This window comes from Rhyacophila brunnea, unplaced genomic scaffold (assembly GCF_057557595.1).
Source record: "Rhyacophila brunnea isolate RB1 unplaced genomic scaffold, BYU_Rbru_1.0 scaffold_12, whole genome shotgun sequence".
Lineage (NCBI taxonomy): Eukaryota > Metazoa > Arthropoda > Insecta > Trichoptera > Rhyacophilidae > Rhyacophila > Rhyacophila brunnea.
Window position 1 is genome coordinate 5,674,612 of NW_028232774.1, and position 18,829 is coordinate 5,693,440.

The window sequence follows — 18,829 nt, forward strand, 5'->3', positions numbered from 1 at the left end:
TTTTTAAATTGAAGTAACAATAAAATTGACGTATACCTACATATGAACGCAGTTTTGAAATTGACCTTTATTACAATGCAGATACAGTTTATTATCCGTAGCTTTCAACTGTATTTATCTGTTTATTACGAAAAAATATTTTTAATGGCATAGTTCTGGCAGAATAAACTTTAGAATAGGCTGAAATTTTGTAGACATTTTATTTTTCGTGTAAAATTTAATATAGGTACGTGAATTTTTTCGTCTATGAAAATAAACTCAATTAAAGAATGCTTTTCCTTCAACATATAAACGTTATAATTAAATCATTTCTCACTCACAAAAAAATAATCTTATTTTCTCACGAAAATAGTTCATACAGTTCAAAGATTCATACAGTCAACCTCCCATATTATCTATTTGATTTAAAGTACCTACTTAATAAAATTGTGAGTACCTCACACTAGGGATTTCAATCCCGGGATCCCGAGCTATTTTCGATGCCTATGAATACCGGGATTGGTAATCATAATCCCGAAACCTTCGGGATTGATTTTTTTATCAATTTTTATGGAAAATAAAATAAAAACGAAAATATAACAGAAAAATACTTTTAATAACAAATAACTACATAAGAAATAAACTGAGTTTGAATGAAGTTTGATTTATGCCCATGTGTAGGTTGCCGAGTCATTTTATTTTTTCACATAAATTAATAAAAATGAAAAAGATTGGGAAAAATTGCTTCGCACTTTTAACAAAGTAATTCCACCATGATCTTATACGTTTTACGGCAGTTTCATATTTGGCTGCCTAATTAGATTTATGAAGCGGAAAGGCCCATACACCATGATTTGCTTTACTGTTTTAAATCTTGCTAACCCATTCAATATTAAATTCACATTATTATTTATAAGTATTACAATATTATTTACTCCGTTAAACTTATGTATTTCCAAGATTGAACATATTAACAATAAATGTCTTAAATGGTATAAATTATACTAGATTTATTTTTAACCGATTTTATCAATGTTATTCGTAAATATAAAATTTTTATACTAACTATGGAGAAAATGCCAATCCCGGGATTGTCAAATTGTGATCCCGAAATCCCGGGATCAGAATTTTGGCTCGGGATTGGATTCCCTACCTCACACAACATTTTACACAATAGGTAGGTAATAATTGTTTTATTCTCTCAAGCAATGTAGGTAAGTAGGTACACAATTAATAAAGTAATAGTATATTAATTATTATCGAAATCATTTTCTTACCCTCTGACAAACATTAGCAGCAAGTTGACCATGATGACTTCTTCGACTTCTTCTTGACAACTTTTTCACCAAATTAATTCAGTTCACTGTTCTGTTATTTTAACACTCAAGTATTATATTTTATTTTCCTATTTTATTAATAACATAAAACAATAAACTGTATTTCTGAATGCAAATGTTATCATAGACAATTACGACTGCGCTTTGTTAGAAATCACACAAAACAGTTGCAGGTAAAAACTATTAATTATTTATCTTAGAACAAGAATACATACTTTTTACTATTATAATTACCAGTAAAACTCTGTATAAAAATGAGAGTAACAATTATTTTCTCGATTATTCATAATAATTTATTTTACTACGAACAATGTTAACTTTCGATATAATTTACAATACCATCATTGTGAAAACAGCCTGAGAATCTTTATCTAATTTAGTCGCCTTGAATAATAGGGTTGAGGCACTAAGGGGGCGTGTAATACTATGGCTATCTAACAATAATATATGATGCGTGCAATTTGATTTAATTTACTGATAATTCATATTTTACATCCATAAAAATAAAAGATTTTTTATTGTGTTTGTTAAACGGTCGGTTATATTAGTATTTCTACGATTCTACTATTAAAATGTAGTAAAATGAGCTCTTTCGAATATGACAAATAGGGTTTTGTATGGGTGATTCAAATTTGAATGTATATTATATTTTTTTAATTTTAATAATAGAAATGTGTAAAACATAAAATCTTATCGATTTCGGTATGGTCACAATCAGCGTTGCCAATTTACCGTTTTTATTGCCAGATCTATCATTTTTCGATAGGCTTTGGATAGGATGTGGCTTTTTACTAGCATTTTTTGATGTCTCTAACAGCTTTAAATGTGTTGAAAAGACGCTAGATATTTAGTTTATTTATTTTCATGCGCATAAAATTTCTATCAGATACTTAATGCAGGTAGGTCGGTACCTATTTCAGTGAGAAATAAAACACAATGAAACAATACCATGCATTATTTAATGTTTTTGTATATTGCTCCGAATTTACGCATATATAAAATAATAATTTAACAATAATTCTTCGTCTAAAGGGTATGTTCATCGATTCTCTGTCTGTCCTACAAGAAAGAAGCTCTCATCTTCAAACATGAAACAAAACTTTAATGCTGTTGACACAATATAAATGTTGAAATATTTTGAAATATCTCTGTTAAAATGTGTGGTTTTTACACTACCGACAATTTTATTTTCACAAAATCTAGCGTTTTTCATGCCAAATAGCTTGTTTTCATACTGCGTCTGGTATGTTTTTGTCAACCACAGTTAGCAACACTGATCACAAAGTTGTCGCAAAATTCCCCTAGCACTGCACTTCTCCTTAAAGGTGACACGTGTACATAGCGAGATGGTTATTTAAAGTTTGACAGGTAATTTTGTTATTATTGTAGCTATCTATTAAATTTGTTTTGTCCGTCGTTCAATGATCGTCACAGTGTAGTGTAGCTAATTAGATTACCTCACACTTTTACCTGCTGATAACTCATTTTAACAAGAGTAGGTATCTAAATTAAGTAAATAATAACGTATAGGAATATTTTTTTTAACTCGAAAACGCTTGTTTTGTGTGTTGATTTAATATAGATACCTCCGTACTGACTTGTCACACTAATTTGAGCACTTTAGTTTTTATCAGCGTTGTTTTTATTTTAGGACCGTTATACCCAGTGGGTAGGTATTGTATGTTACTTCAGTAGATGAAGATTGACTACATCGCTTCTAGAGATATTTTGACAGAGAGACAAACAGCATTTACATCTGACAAGTTACTATCAGGCATCATCGAACAGTCTGCCATTATGCTATTAAGCATCGATATATTGGCTAAAGATGGTAAATGATTATAATATTCAAATATTAAACAATATATTTTTACATACCCTTAATGATTTGCATAATTTAACAACTATGCACGCTAAGGACTACCAACGACCCGATCGTGTCCGGAAACTTGTACGTACGCAGTTCGCCGTATCACACTTCACCGTGAAATGTTAAATCGGAAATATATGGCCGTATATTAAATACCGTCCAACCTCTTTAGGTCGTATAGTATTGACATAAAATTCATGTCTAAATAAATCACGGTTTTTGTCGGTTTACACTTTACAGGAAGCCAGCAGCAAATTTTTTTGAAAATAGCTGATATACTGGATTGTTTGTTAGCTTTTCATTCTTGAATTTTGTCAAAATCAGCTATGAAAATTGGATTAATGTTCATATTGAATCTAATAAAATTGAAGACTGCATAGTATACGGTCATCTCTTTCCGATAGAAGGCTCACGGCAAAATGATTTACGTACAATTTACATGTAACCCTACCCGATAAATCTTTTGTTATTTACGAATAGTACAGAAAGATGCCAAGAGAAGGAGTTTGATCGAACGAGACAAGTGCCCGATTTCCTCAGCATGCTGCCTGAAATCAGTCAGCGGACCGGACCGCTCTTTCGAATAACTAAAGAATAAGGATATGCATATTATAATCCTTAAACTTAAAACGAAATTATTTTAACATTTGTAAAGCCACGCCGTCCAATTTTGTTATCAAGAGGCTAGGAAATATATTCATTCATACTCCTAACCCCGTCTTGTGTTATTATGTTTAAATAACAGTATTGGTAGTATTTATACTGACCGGGTGTAAAAAATACGTGTCATCATTATCACTGGTCTTGCTATTAAACCTCAATTTTTAGTCTCTGTCATCCATTCAAAAGTACCCATAAGTGTCAGTACTATACGCCTCATGTATACACCCGAGAACACGTAATTATGACGTGGTCCATATAGCATACACCATGACCCCCACATCCGGAAGCGGGCCCCTAGGCCAGAATCTTTAGCAGGCCACCCTACCTAACTATAAGGTTAAGGGCAGTGTTATGCTCTACAGCAGAGTTTCCCAAATGATATGCCGTGGAGCCTTATCGAGCGGGCGAAGTCGGCGAATGCAGTGTTTATTCATAACCATAATCACACGTCTCTTCCCGCGCATTACCCTTCACCTATGTAATAAGCGGCCCAAGCAGCACAAAATAATTATTTTTACAGTGTCTCTCATAACAAAGCAATAAAAATATTATATTATTTCGGGGCTTGTCATTAATATTTACGACGACATTATTCAACCAGCGATAAACTGAACACGCAATAAAATTAAACAATGACTTCTCTGTAATTAAATAATTGCTTTTCGCCCGTCGATCGACGAGGCCTCGAGCAGCGTAATTTTGGTAGCCGTGTTCAATGAATGGACTTCTTTGTATTTTCATTAAATCGTATCGCCGAGAAGCGAAAAACGGTGACTCATGCGGCACGCGGGGCGCAAGGCATCGTGAAGTCCAGTGGGCGCTGGCGTATTTGATTACGTTGTATTTTTGATGATTTACGCGCCACTTGTAGAAATTTTGCGCGAGCGCCGCACTCGCTGCGTCAATGGGCTTTATGCCTTAGGGTTCCACGAAGTAAAATTGAAGGCATTCCGTGTATTTTTGGCATTTTTTTGTGTTTCTAAATAAATCCACTTAAATTATTAAGTAGTCGGCACGCGACATCCCTTTTCCACTTTTTTTACTATCAGAGAAAATTTGTGATGTGTATTTATCTTAATTAGTTAGTCGACCCGCCACGCCGGACCCCAGGCTAGAGCCCTTGTGGGGGACATGGGTGACACTGCTAAGATCTAAGAAATTTTAATCAAGTCGAATTAAAGTGGGTAGATGTTTCAAACAGTGATAATCTTGTCGATGAGTGTTGTAGTCGTCAATTATTGGCAAGCCGCCAGCGAAATTCATTGTCAGACCGTCTCAGTGCAAGCAAGGAATGAGGAATAATTCTATCTGGAAAGGTGTTCGTTTAAACTTCACTGTGGCACACGCTAATTTTATCATATATACCTACCCGCAGAAAAGTCCAGGACATCCGGGCGAAATCCGTATGCAGAATTTAAACTGCTCTTCAAAGAACAAAGAGCAAAAAAAAGTATTCTAAAAGGGGGGTGCGGTTTTGTAAGATTCGCATACAGACAGCCGACCGAGCCTCTCGCATCCGAGAATGACGAAATTGATGAGAATATATTAAAATTATATATTACTAATCAAAGTTGGCAAAGATAATACTTAATTAGCAAAGTATAAACAAAGTAAATTAAAATAACATTAAATAAATTAATGATGTTGTCTCTTCAATGATAATAATTATTGCATTCAGTGACAGGAGAAGAGAAAGAAATATAGTGATACATCTAAGAAATGTATAAAACACAATCTTAGTGTTTAATTATTGGGTCCAAAGTGCGGACATTTTTTTAAATAATGTTAATTTCCAGATAATTACAGAAACTGTTCAAGTTAACTTGAATCAGGAAAGTTTATCAAGCGTGTCCGTGTCATGGACGATATTAAATAATAATCATCATGACAAATAATTTATCACATCAATTCATGTGACGCTTTATGAAAGGTGCGAGCATAACAAATGTATTTATTTGTAATAATATCATCCCGGATACAAAAAATTAAATTGGGACCTGAATATCTTCCTCTTCTGTAACTCATTTGTATTTTATTAAAACATTACATTCATACGTCCTACAGGGTAAATAGCTAGAGATTGTCTGATATTTCTTTACCTCAAAAAATATCATTAATATTTATTACTAATAGAATTTATTGATGTATATTCAATCATAGACAACGTGCTTAAAATTCTTTACACTAGGAACAATATTTAATAAAATATTTCGGTACAATTCGGTTATGGGGAAGCCAGGCGGGAACCGCGCTAATTTTATTGGCATAGCCGATTTTGGGCAAAATTCATGAATTCAAGAATGAAAACATAACCTAACCTAAACTAAACTAACCCAGGCTAACATATCATCCAGTATATAGGCTATTTTCAAAATGTGTTTGCCGCTGGCTTCCCATAACAGACCCAATATTTCTTTTATTCAACGAATAAGTAGCATTAATTATGTATATATGTTGAACATACATAATTTGAAGCCCACTATAAAAAAAACCTTTTTTAGAAAAAAAAATACTGAATCCGACGGCACATGAAACTGTAACCACTGGATTCGCGCCAGTATGCTTTTCCAAATAATACATTCACTGCTGACCAGTTAATTACTTTTTAATTACCACAGTTAAATATCATGTTAATTATATCTAATGGCCAACTACTGCAAACGCGCCGGTCGCGTTGTTAGCACTAAATAAGTTAAGCAATGTTAAGCTACGTTAGTTAAGTAGTTCTTACATGAAATGCTTATCAAGTCCCGTCAGGTGTCGAGAAAACGATTTTTTTCTAGTGGGTATGTTTTTATTTACTCAGTACATCCGTATTTTAAAACAATAAAATTGAAAATAGTTATTTTCGTCAAGTATTATGATGAAATATTAAAATAACTGTCTTGACTTATTAGTTATTAGTATAATATTATGGTTATTCTTATCATTTCAATGTAGTATTTATAATACTTAATTAAGTTCTTTGAAATCCTATGAAGATTTTTGAATTGTTTCTATTAATGTATTTTATGAGTAATTAATTTTAAAAAAACGTGATTTTTTTCTAAATGTGTAATAGCTTGAATTCTTTATTTTCAATACCTTTACCGAAACTAGATTCGATACAAATGTTTATAATACATATTATTATTATTTTAGTGTTTGATTTTCCGCTGCGTGTTTTTCCTCCTTCTTTTTTAAGCGTTTCTTTTGTGATTGGCCTCTGCAGCGGGCCCGAAAAGTCTGGAAGCAGGGCTGGATTTAAGAGGCTATATCCCAGGCCCTTAAATTGAAAAATTAATAGAAAAATCCATAAACAAAACCTTCAAACACAGGATGTAACTACTTCGACACCGAGATATATAAAAGTCGGTAGGTACAATATTATTAAAATAAGTTGCAACAAAAAGTAAGGCACCGGAAAAATATTTAAAATGCATAATATATTATATTGGTACCCCGAAACAACACAGTTATACACATACCATTTGTGGGGCAATTATTTATATACTGAGGTCTCGTGTTGAAATTCGTTTTTATAACTTAAGGATACGTTATAAAAATTACGATTAGGCAAATAGTTAAATTGCGTTTCAATAAGTTTGACTTTTTCGGGCCTCAATAAATATTAGCACAGGGTCCCTTTAAGGGTAATTCCGGCCCTGTCAAGAAATAGGAGTAAGAACACACTCTGACAACCCAAAAACCAAACGCGACTATCATTATCATGGCCCCCACAAGGGGGGGGCTAACAGGGCTCTAGCCTGGGGGCCCGGGCTCAGGAGGGGCCTGGCGTGGCAAGTCGATCAGATAAGTGAGATAAACACAAGACAAATTTGCTCTAATAGTAAAAAAATCGCCTGCAGTGCTATTTTCTTTCAATAATGTTATTATCTAAATTTATGTGGTTGTACGATACAATTTTTAACTTTGTATACTCGACAACTCCATAATTCAAATGGATGTATTATAATTTAAAAAAAAAACACTAAATATACACATTAATTTCACCGCGTACACCATCTGGAAAACGCTGCTGTAGAGCGTCACACTTCCTTTATCCTTAGCAATAGGTAGGGGGGCCCGCCAAAGATCCTAGCCTGGGGACCCGCTTCAGGATGTGGGGGCCATGATCTTAATTTATGTTGTCTTAATAATTATGTACCATCCGAAATACTTATCGACTTAAAAAACTAACTTATGAAAAAAAAAATTAATAAGTTAGTATTTTAATATTGCAAAATGTTGTTCTAATAGGAATCTAAATGCTACATTGCATAATGAGTAATTGGCTGGTAATTTAAAAGAAATTGCAACATTTTGCGCTCTATAGGGTAAGGTTGCTATGATTGGACCACTTAACTTTGTGATGGTGTAACTCATCAAATATTATTGATAAAATAAAACAAATTGTTGATTTCAATGTATTATTTACTTTATTATGTATACACTTAGCATCAGTCCAATAAAATTAACCATTTTCGAGATTTAACAAGAAAACCAAATTTTTGTTTGTTGCTGTCTTTGGACCTCATGCTCCTTGATTGGACCACTAGGTTTCCATCATTGGACTTTGAAAAAATAATAATAATTTACACACGTGGTCCAATCAAGGTGATTTTATAACAATGAAACAAAAGTACATTTTAATAATAGTAGGTATCGTATATTATAATAGTAATAATAATACATGTAGATAATTATTATTTATGTTTTGCATATAGGACAAATATATTTTGTACACCTTTACTAACGCAAGCGCAGACTTCGTGGATCCAGGCTTGACACATTAGGCATTGTATCATATCCTCTACGGAACACTGGAGGCTGATTTTGCAAAACCATTTCTCAATATCTTTATTGCATTTTTGATTTGAAGTCTTTTTTGACTTTTCTCCATTTGTTTCGGCGTCTTGACACTTGTCAATTCGATGTCAATTCCGTCTGGGTTGAAAGCAAATATTGAACCAGGTGGTGCTCCATCTTTCAATTCATCCTTTGCTCTCTTCCGTTTAAATATGATAAGCGGAGGAACGAATAAGCCAGCAGCATTGGCACAGCATACAGCTATGGTCGTTGCCACGTTCTCCACTAGTGATTGCTCCAACTTGGTGCTTACCCATCAATGCCAAAAATTTTCTAGGTTTTCTCTGCACGTTGGAGAGACCCGTTTCATCAATGTTGAATACACGCCGACCATCGTTAATGTCATGCATATCCATAGATGTCTGAAGTTTATCAAAAAAATCTTTAACTGTAGCTTGATTAAATCCGGTAGCTCTGTTGAATGAAGTAGCTCTCGGTTGTCGTAGGCTCAAGTTCGGACACCGGTTCATAAACCCGTAATACCATTTCTTTCCCGCAATTCGCTTTTCTTTATTAAATCTATTCTTTATATTATTTTGCTCAGCTAATTGAAATGCAAATCGCCTGACATCTACTGGAGTGATACCATACAAACAACTTTCAAGCTCGAAAATGTGTTCGCAAAGCTCTGTCTCTAATTCTAATGGTAGATCACCTTCGGAACCAAATATCTGAATTTCTTCTTTGGCTTTTTAATTGCTTCCATCTAGTCTTCGTTTCAGTGTCGCTTTAGGAACTCCAAGAATTCGACTTGCCTCGTTCAAACCTACTCCTTTTTTCCTTAATGCCTGTAATGCCAATTACATGCTGGGCTCATTCCAGGTATAGTAATTCCCTCTCTTCGCCATTCAGGAATGCAAAAAGAATATAATGTGAAAAATGTTATAAAATCGTTCCTATGATTGGACCGGTCCAATGGTAGATGTTACCCATGGTCCAATGATAGCAACTACGGGTGCTGTCACAAACAAGTTTCACAAAAAAACCAAAGTATTAACGTAACAACTATTATCATAGTTGCAAATAGTAATAAATTACCTTATATAATTGATGTAAGTTCAACCAAATATAGTTAATGGAATCATACTTACATTCGTTTTAATTTTACCTGATTGCTATATTTTAAGCACAATGAACACACCAACGAGTGTGACTCATTTACCACGTCCAAGATGAGACTGAAAAAAAAGAGGCGCGAAAGAGGCATGGAAAGCTTGCTTTGTGAGGTCACTGATGGTTTCTAACGTCTTTTATTTCTGATATACCTACGTGGTCCAATGAAAGCACTGGTCCAATGATCGCAACCTTCCCCTAATTCCCAATATATTCATAGTCTATGAAGACTTATATAATTATTATTAAAAATATTATCTCAGTGTACCTATATTTTTATCTTTCAACAAAATGCTAAAATAATAAGAGAAATATTTTTTTATGAAACATATTTTTTTAATGACATGTTATTTACCATCGGCGATCTATCGGTGATTTGAAATACTAATTTTAAAGAGTACATAGAAAATCTAGCGCCATTATAAAATCTTATTTAATAATTTAAAATGTTTCTTTCTGTAAATTATTTCAACATTTCTTTATAGTGAATAATATACCTCGATACTGTAATAATAATTAGTTAGTACCTACTCATACAATTAATAATTATTATCTTTCCTTCTACGGATTTTCAGGCTAGTTATCCCAGGCTAGTTATTATAATAATAGTTAGATAGAGCATAAATCTGATGACGTTAAACCACCTAAACATCTACCTCAAACACCTAAGAAACAAGTTTAATAGTATTAATTTATTTACCTATACTGAGCTATGCTGAATTCAGTCAACGCATCTCGACTTGTGTCTACTAATTTTTCTTCTAGCTTCAGGTGTTTTCTTTTTTTTTTATTCTTAGGTTCTCCCTCTCGTATATATTAAGAGTTCATAATACACAAACCAATTTCATATTTTTATGAGTGCCCAGTATTATGTGCACATATGTCAGATGGATCTGACCAGTGACGTAGCAAGGGACTGGTAAACGGGCCAGCTGCCCCGAACGCAGAAGTGGAGTTTCGTCAAAAATAAAATTATTTTTGTATCGAGAACCAGTGATTTTACTGGTACGAACGTCACATACGATTATCGCAACTGAATTGAATGCGTACATTCAAATTGCAGTAACTGTACTTGTGCATCGCATAGCAGGTACACACATGCATTATAATGCACTCATAGAATTGTTACGATTTATTATTAATATTATACATTTATTTTAATTTTCAATGGACAGTCGCAAAAGAAAAAAACACTGGAAACAAAAACGGCAGTTTCTCGTAAAATCTTGGCAATTCAATAAAATGTCTTATTTCTTTCTACTTCTAAAAAAACTATTATAATATGTAATTTTATAATTAGTATACATAAAATATGTTAGATTACTTTGTTCAAAACATATCACCTATCAGAAAGAAGTTATACAAATTTGTTGACTTGCCAAGATTTTGATTTCTGAAGAGCGACAGTTTTCGATTATTGTGTATTGATTATTTAGCACTTTTGTCTCGTAAATATTATTATATATGTTGACAATAATTCACTGTTCCCCATTTATAAGTATGAGTAAACAACGAGTTATATTCTTTAGCAACAAAAAATATCGGGGTCCTGGAATTTTTTATTCGATTTTAAAACTGCTATGTCGAGTTGGACTTCACATAACACAGAAAAATTAATTAATTAAGAAGTGCTAAAGGGCAATTCGTATTATTTAAATCTGTTAATGGTAACCGAGTGCATGTGAACTAAATAAATAGTAGTCATGTTATATGTCCATACGTGCATGTTTTGTATTATATAATGTAGACAGTTTTATCATTGCCCCAGGGCGCTAAAACACCTTGCTACGCCTCTGAGTCCGACGAATTTCTTCTAAGGTCGATATTTGGTCTTTCTTCTGAGGTGCCTTGACTTATGAACTTGAAGTGTTTTTTTAATCTTTTGCTATTTTTCTATTATGAATCTTTGTTGCTAGATAGGAACGACTAATTAAGTGTTATTGAGTTATAATTATTGTAATTAAAGCAAACGCTTGTTGATCTTTCCACGTTGTTTAAAATTATTGATAATGTCAGTATAATATATTATTATTTTATTTATTGTCTCAGCTGAAGAAATGCAGGCCCGAGGCAGACAAATCCGGTTATAACGAAATGCTATCAGCGAATTCGTCGCAAAGAAATTAAATTACTGCTTCTATCGGGCATTGTGAATTATAATTTTGTAACTAATAATTGTACTCTTTTCGATACTAACCAATAAAAAAAATTAATCATGAATATGATATCATGGTGAATGATGAAATACCTAAGCAGAGTTGTGTTGGTTTTTATGTTGACGGCTTTCGGGTTTCTGGGACACGTTTCCGTGAGATATTTCTAAATCGATTTATGATTAATTTTATAGTGGGTGGCATTTTAGAAAGACACTATATAAACACGTCACCTTAGGTAAAATAAGGATATATCTATTATAAATAAATAAATAACATTACTTCAGCATTCATCGATAATTCAATTAAATTGAGAATGCACTATTTTTCGGACAAAACAACTCTTCTAGCACTCGAAATGGAAATTTTATGAACTGGAGCGCTCGATTATTTTCAAAATATATAATATAATATATTTATATAAACAGAAATTATCAATACTTGGTACCAATCGGGATCATATACATCGAACTCTATCTTTATCGATAAGGTATCGGTCAAAAGTATTGATATTTGTCTTGTATCCTGTGTGATAGTTTATGTAAATATTGACTTAATTTATTTAATTTTCCATTTCCATTTTCCATTCATAATAGTGTGCATTAATTACGATATATTGTTTGGTAAACTTAATATACACTTATTTGATGAAAATACAAGTAAGTATGTATGACATTTTGTTTTCACTTATTTCATATTGTCCCTAAAATAAATATTTTTATTATCGTGCAGGGGGCGGCAACCACTCTTGGCGCGGCCTTGTTAGTGTACTATTTCACCCGTAGTAAGTACGTAATGAAATTACAACATACAAAACTAGTGAATGCTTCAAATACTGCAGCTCTCGAAATAGAATTTTTTACGAACCGGAGCGCTCAATAATTTTCCGAAAATATGAACATAGTTATCTAATGTTATGTATATTTTATAAAAATAAGTGTGTTACATTTTTTGTTATATATGGCCTATCTACCTCAGACAGTCAAATTATTTTTTCCACGAGACGGAGCGATAATTGTGCTGATTTCATGAACCGGAACGGCGCTCCGGTGCGCTGCGGTCCATTTCGAGCCCTGAAATACTGTGAAATAATTCGATCTGTAGTCTTAACTTAACTTAACTTTTATGAACATTATGCGGTTGCCATCGAACTTTGTAAAAATAATAGAGTTCAGTTTTTTTTCTATAAACAAAAATATTATTTACAAATAAATTTTTCGAGTGTGGCCGAATATAAAAGACCAACAATAACATATTAATCGATGTGTAAATGTGTACAATGTAGTATTCTTTGCGCTCGTTATAGCTAGTATTCGCCACCACCTACTGCATATCTCGATTACCCTTGTTAAAATGAAATCAACTCGAGAAGGTCAAATTTTATCGTGATTTATTATAATATAAACATAACAGTTTTTTTAGGTGGCTGGGACATGTGTTCCGGATGCCGCCAAAGAGTGCGATACTTTGTACCCTTGTGGCACAGCCTCAAGGGTTCCGTCGTCGTGGCCGGCCCTCCCTCACCCTGCAGCGGTGCTACAAAAGCGATCTACGCGCTGCAGGTCTGGAATGGCGGGAGGCGCAAGAGTTGGCAATGGATCGAGGGAAGTGGCGCAAACTTGTGCTCGCCCTATGCCCCAATGCTGGGTCGTGACAGGATGAAAGAAGAAAAAGAGAAACATAACAGATTAATATTAAAATAAATGTGAACCCAGACGTAATAGAACAAGATTTTGAAGCCAGATTCGGTTTATGGCTTAATGACGGTCAGGCCATGAAACGTAAAAAATAAAAACTCTCTCCAAAACGTCCTAAAATACTGCCAATATTGAATGCGCATTTCGCTTACGTGGAAACCTTTAATGCATGATTGAAAATAATATACTCTTTAAAACGTGTTTAAGTTTATCCTATATTTATCCACACTCGAGAATTGTACCTTCTTACAGCCACACCCAGAAGGTAACCAAATTCCCTTAATTCTCGACAATACCAATACCGGCAATAATTAAAAATTAGGATGAAAATGATAAGATAGTGGGTACGTGGTCAATTTTCCATGTTTGGGGTTGTTCATATATGACGTCACGCCCTAGTGGGGTTTGGCGATCTATATAATGTCATGATTTTTAACGAATGTGTTGGGGGGGGGGGAGGTTATAGAAAATGCGACGTCACAAAACAATATAAATAATAAAAATTCCGTGAGAACTACACCAGCTGTTCAATCATTTTCAGCATTTTTTTTTATTCTTACGAATGGGGGGGTTAAAAAATGTGACGTAATTTAGACTGGAGGGAAAAGATTTTGTGACGAAATGTGACGATGGGACATTGAAAAATGAGTGACGTCATTTATATTTATATCACTCAACCGCTCAGGTATAATATTTATAACTAGTGCGTAAAAATATTTAAGTCTACGTGAAGTTATTAAAAAATCTCAACTATTTCAAACAACTATCAATTTGATTTTCAATTCAAAATTTTATACTCACTGTTTTTTTATTAGAATATTCATAAAATATGTAGCTACCAATTTATTAACTTAGTTTACGTTTACAACATATTTTATCCAAGGTAAGAAAATATCACTATAGTCACAATAAATTCTTGGCACAAAGACCATTTTAATTTTAAAATAAAACACAATATTATTATACTTAACATGTAGGTACTTACTAATAATTTCACATCATTTAATAGCGATCAGCACCGGTTTCGCCCGGTTTAATGTTATATTATAATAATATAAAATATATCTCGTAACTTTGATATGCAATAATTTAAACCTGCAAATGCTTTCTGACTTACGTATATGAAATGTAGGTATGTAATAATATAGGTACCTATATCACCTTTGAATAAAACTGTATGCAAATATTCTACAATTTGTTTAGATAATAAATATCATTTATGTATGTGCCCTATGGTTTTGTTTAGATAATTATTAAAATAATGTATATATAGAGTTTACTCACTAAATAATAATTATTATTATGTCACTTGAACTGCTCTAAAATTTTAGATAAAAATAGAGATAAGATTTTTGTATGACCAACTTTCACTGCACCTCTAAACTAACTGTGAGAGCATTTTTTTCTTTTCAAATTTCTGCTAGTACTTACCTACCCATTTACCTACCTACTTTGAATACCTATCAACTGTTACGTTTGTACTCTTTGAGACGTGGATTTCGAAATAATGTTGCCATAAGCCGTTAGATATTTAATATGCAAAGTAAAACAATATTTATTAATTAATATAAAACACAATACGTACCTACCTACTTAATACTTATTCTACGTAATTTAGTAAACACTGATTTTGTTCACTTCTGTAGGACATTCTCAACTGTAACAAAATTTATGTAAGTACCTACATATTCTAACAGCAATTTATATTAAAAATTTAAAAGACAACAGTTTTTTTACTGAACGACAATATTCTAAGAAATTTTCTGTTCAAACATAAGTCAATTACTAATTACTTGCTGCACTCGGTTACGCTCCAACATCGGAGCATAGCTCAATCACAAGGTCGCGCCTCCCGCCATGATAGATCTGCAGCGCATAGATCGCTTTTGTAGCACACCATGATAAAGGAGAATCGGCCACGTTGATGGGTTTATGAACGCTATGCGACAAGGGTACGGATTGTCGCACTCTATGTTGGTACCCAGAAACATGACTGTTCATAATTTCATAATATATCACCAAGTATTAACGTGACAGCTCACGAACTCGGGTGCTTGTAACATGGCCGTACTAGTGTACCCCTAAGTTTTTTTTGTCACCGAATACCTACCTAACATAATTAATAGTAGTTGAAGCTCACCTTCAAAATGTTCACATTGTTTCAAAAAAATGGATTGGTCAAACAAAAGGCCTCACAAGCCTTACCAAAACTGACGCTGTTTTTTCCAACGCGAGTTTCAACCGCGCAAACCTCGGCAGCTGCCGGCCCACAACGGTCGCTGGTCTACGTGACCTAATACACGATTTCCAGTAGTTTTTGAGTTATAACCGCGCCAATAAATATTAGTACTTATATTATTATCTATCCCAAAGAACGTTGTAAGTTTATTTACATTTTGTCATAATAACAACATTTTAAATTGAGTATTTGAAAATGCACGAAGGTAATCCGATAAATTTAAAGTGGGTCATCAACATTGACTTCACAACCTGTGGGTCTATTCTATGCTTATCGACCGCTAGAGTGATAAATATTATCAAACTTAGGGTAGGTTTGTATCAAAATATTAGCACTTATTGTAACAATTACACGAAGCTGGTTTTTATTGTTGCAATAAGTGCGATATTTTAACAGCAGCAAGATAGGTGCTGTTAAAATATCGCACTTATTGCAACAATAAAAACCAGCTTCGTGTAATTGTTACAATAAGTGCTAATATTTTGATACAAACCTACCCTAAGTTTGATACTATTTATCAATTTAGTGTTCGATAAGTATAGAATAGACCCACTGGTATCTGTAATATTATGTTCTCCAGTTTGGAGTGCCAATGGGCCAATTAATATATCTTCTAACGACCTATGAAGTGTGGACAAATAAATTGTGAAAATAAACTGATCGCCAGTTGGATAGTGGATACTGCATACTATACTAGGTATTACCTACTGCATATTAATGTAAATAGGGATAGGTACGTAATTTTTTTTTATCAATGATAATTTGCACTATTTTTCTTTTCTCTATAGGTATTATTAAATAATGGCAATCAAGGGAAAATTAACCATTTGAAAAATGTTATTTTCGTACATATTTATTCCTTGATAATTTGTAAATTGTTTGAACAAGACGTGTCCGCTCAGACAAGCCTTATTTAAATCAGATTGAAAGTGGAAGTAACTAATCTCGGACATTATCTAAAATAATTATTTATTTGATGTTTTTAATTTATAGTTAACCTGGCAACTAAACTTAGGGAGTCTCATTTTACAGCAGGTTTCATTCGCAAAATATTTCACAAATGAATGCTAGCAATAACGCAAAAATACTCAAAATACTAAACGCTGTACCTATGTATTTTTGTTTTCTCTCTCTTGTTGACACTACAGTATTTGAGATAGAATGCGTAAATTATTCGTAGTCAGCTAGTATTTTGTTCGGCGGTAATTTCTAAACAGGTAAGTAACAGGTATTCCATAACATAACTATAACATAATAGGTACATAATAAAATTTCGAATCAGTAAAATTATTATTGGTCAATTCGAATTTGCCTATATCGTCGGAAACATCATAATATTCATAATAAAAAAGTCTCTGTAGATATCTGCGAGTATTACCTATGTAATAAATAATAATAATATATTTTACGATAATTATTTTCATTTCCGGGTGGGGAAACAGATCACGCGGTGGTTTTATCAGCTGTACGTACCTGCATCGTACCCTGTACCTACATTAGTTAACTATTTGTTTTAAAACAATAATTACATCAGTTTATAGACTTTAATTAACGAAACATGAAACATGAATGTAAAAATAATGATGAATGCAAATAATAATCAGAAACTTAAGGGCCCGCTGAAGAGCCCGCCGTTCAAATATAATTCAGTATAAAAAGGACCTCGGCGTCGTAACTACGTCAATTTAAATCGATCTTTTCGCAAAAATCACTAATCATCGGAGATTTTATTTCAAGAAATATTATTATTATTACTGATAATTTCTGCCGCGCGGAGAATTATTATTATTTTATGAACACCTGCGAGATGAAGCCGATCAGAAAACAGGGCTGTCAAAATAATATTAAGCATTCATATTTTTTAAATGTTAATTTCATCATGGTTTTTAATCAAACCTGTGCAAGTACGTACTGATAACTTGGGTGGATTTTGTAGCAAACATACTATTGATATATATATACGGGTATATTATTATTATAACCCAATTCAAATTGAACATAGGTTGATACTCAAATACTATTATAGTATGTTTATGATTTCGAGAAAATAATACGATGGTATAATTAATCCATATCAATTATTTGAAAACATTACATTCGCACTTTGCACAAAATTACAAACACATTCGAAGTTTGCCGCACACGTACAGACCACGTGATATTTGTTTACGCAAAATCGTCGCTTTTCAAAATGGCGAATTTGATTACCAGATTTTACTGCGATGAATCAGTATGTTCCTTTTTGTCTTTTTTTATTCGTAGGTTTGTTTACTATGTACACCGAGAAATTTCCATTTATAAACTCGGAAACGATTTTTACAGAAGAGTTTTGGAATATAATGCAACCAAAACTGGAAAAAAATCTATCATGGGTGTTGACTTCCTGAATTAGCTAACCCCAGGATGCCACTACGTGAACCACAGTGGATATTAAGCCATTTCCACACTGGCAACAAGTTGCTGGCAACCTCATTAAATTTTACGATACTTACCATAATTGCTTAAGAAATTTTACAATAATTATCTCTAACGAGGTTGCCAGCAAATTAACTTGTTGCCAGTGTGGACCCGGCATTAGATGCACAAAACTTAAATAATATATATTATAAATAAAAATTTAAAATTATAAATATATATTATGATTTATGTCTTCGACAGCCCTGATGAAATAAATGTGAAATATGAGTCGGATCAGTCACAGAGCAAATTTATTAACACAAACAACTTTGACACGACCTTTTTATATTAACTAGTAGACCAGATATTATGGACCACATGTTAAAAAATCATATTTTCAATTCTCAAGGCCAATTCTGTAGAACGTCCTCTTAAGGCTATACCTTAGTTGAGGCATTAAATTCCAAGTTCCAATGGAAGTGCTAGTTAACCTCGAATACAATGTGGTAACCTGTTCGTAGTAATGAATATTT

At 33.0% G+C, this 18,829-nt stretch overlaps 1 protein-coding gene across 5 annotated transcripts in view; it reads right to left on the reverse strand.

Annotated features, from left to right (window-relative positions):
• The window catches only part of Pepck2 (Phosphoenolpyruvate carboxykinase 2), an 80,735-nt gene extending 65,617 nt beyond the window's left edge, over positions 1-15,118 (reverse strand). Inside the window, exons 1-2 of one of the 5 annotated variants that reach the window (XM_085960681.1) lie at positions 14,945-15,118; positions 1,257-1,384 (exon numbers count right to left, since the gene is read on the reverse strand). In XM_085960681.1, the coding sequence (XP_085816807.1) occupies positions 1,257-1,288 (32 nt within the window). In that variant the 5' untranslated portion in view covers positions 1,289-1,384; positions 14,945-15,118. The other 4 variants (XM_085960680.1, XM_085960683.1, XM_085960682.1 and 1 more) reach the window with 4 other exon arrangements.
• Between the last annotated feature and the right edge of the window lie 3,711 nt (positions 15,119-18,829).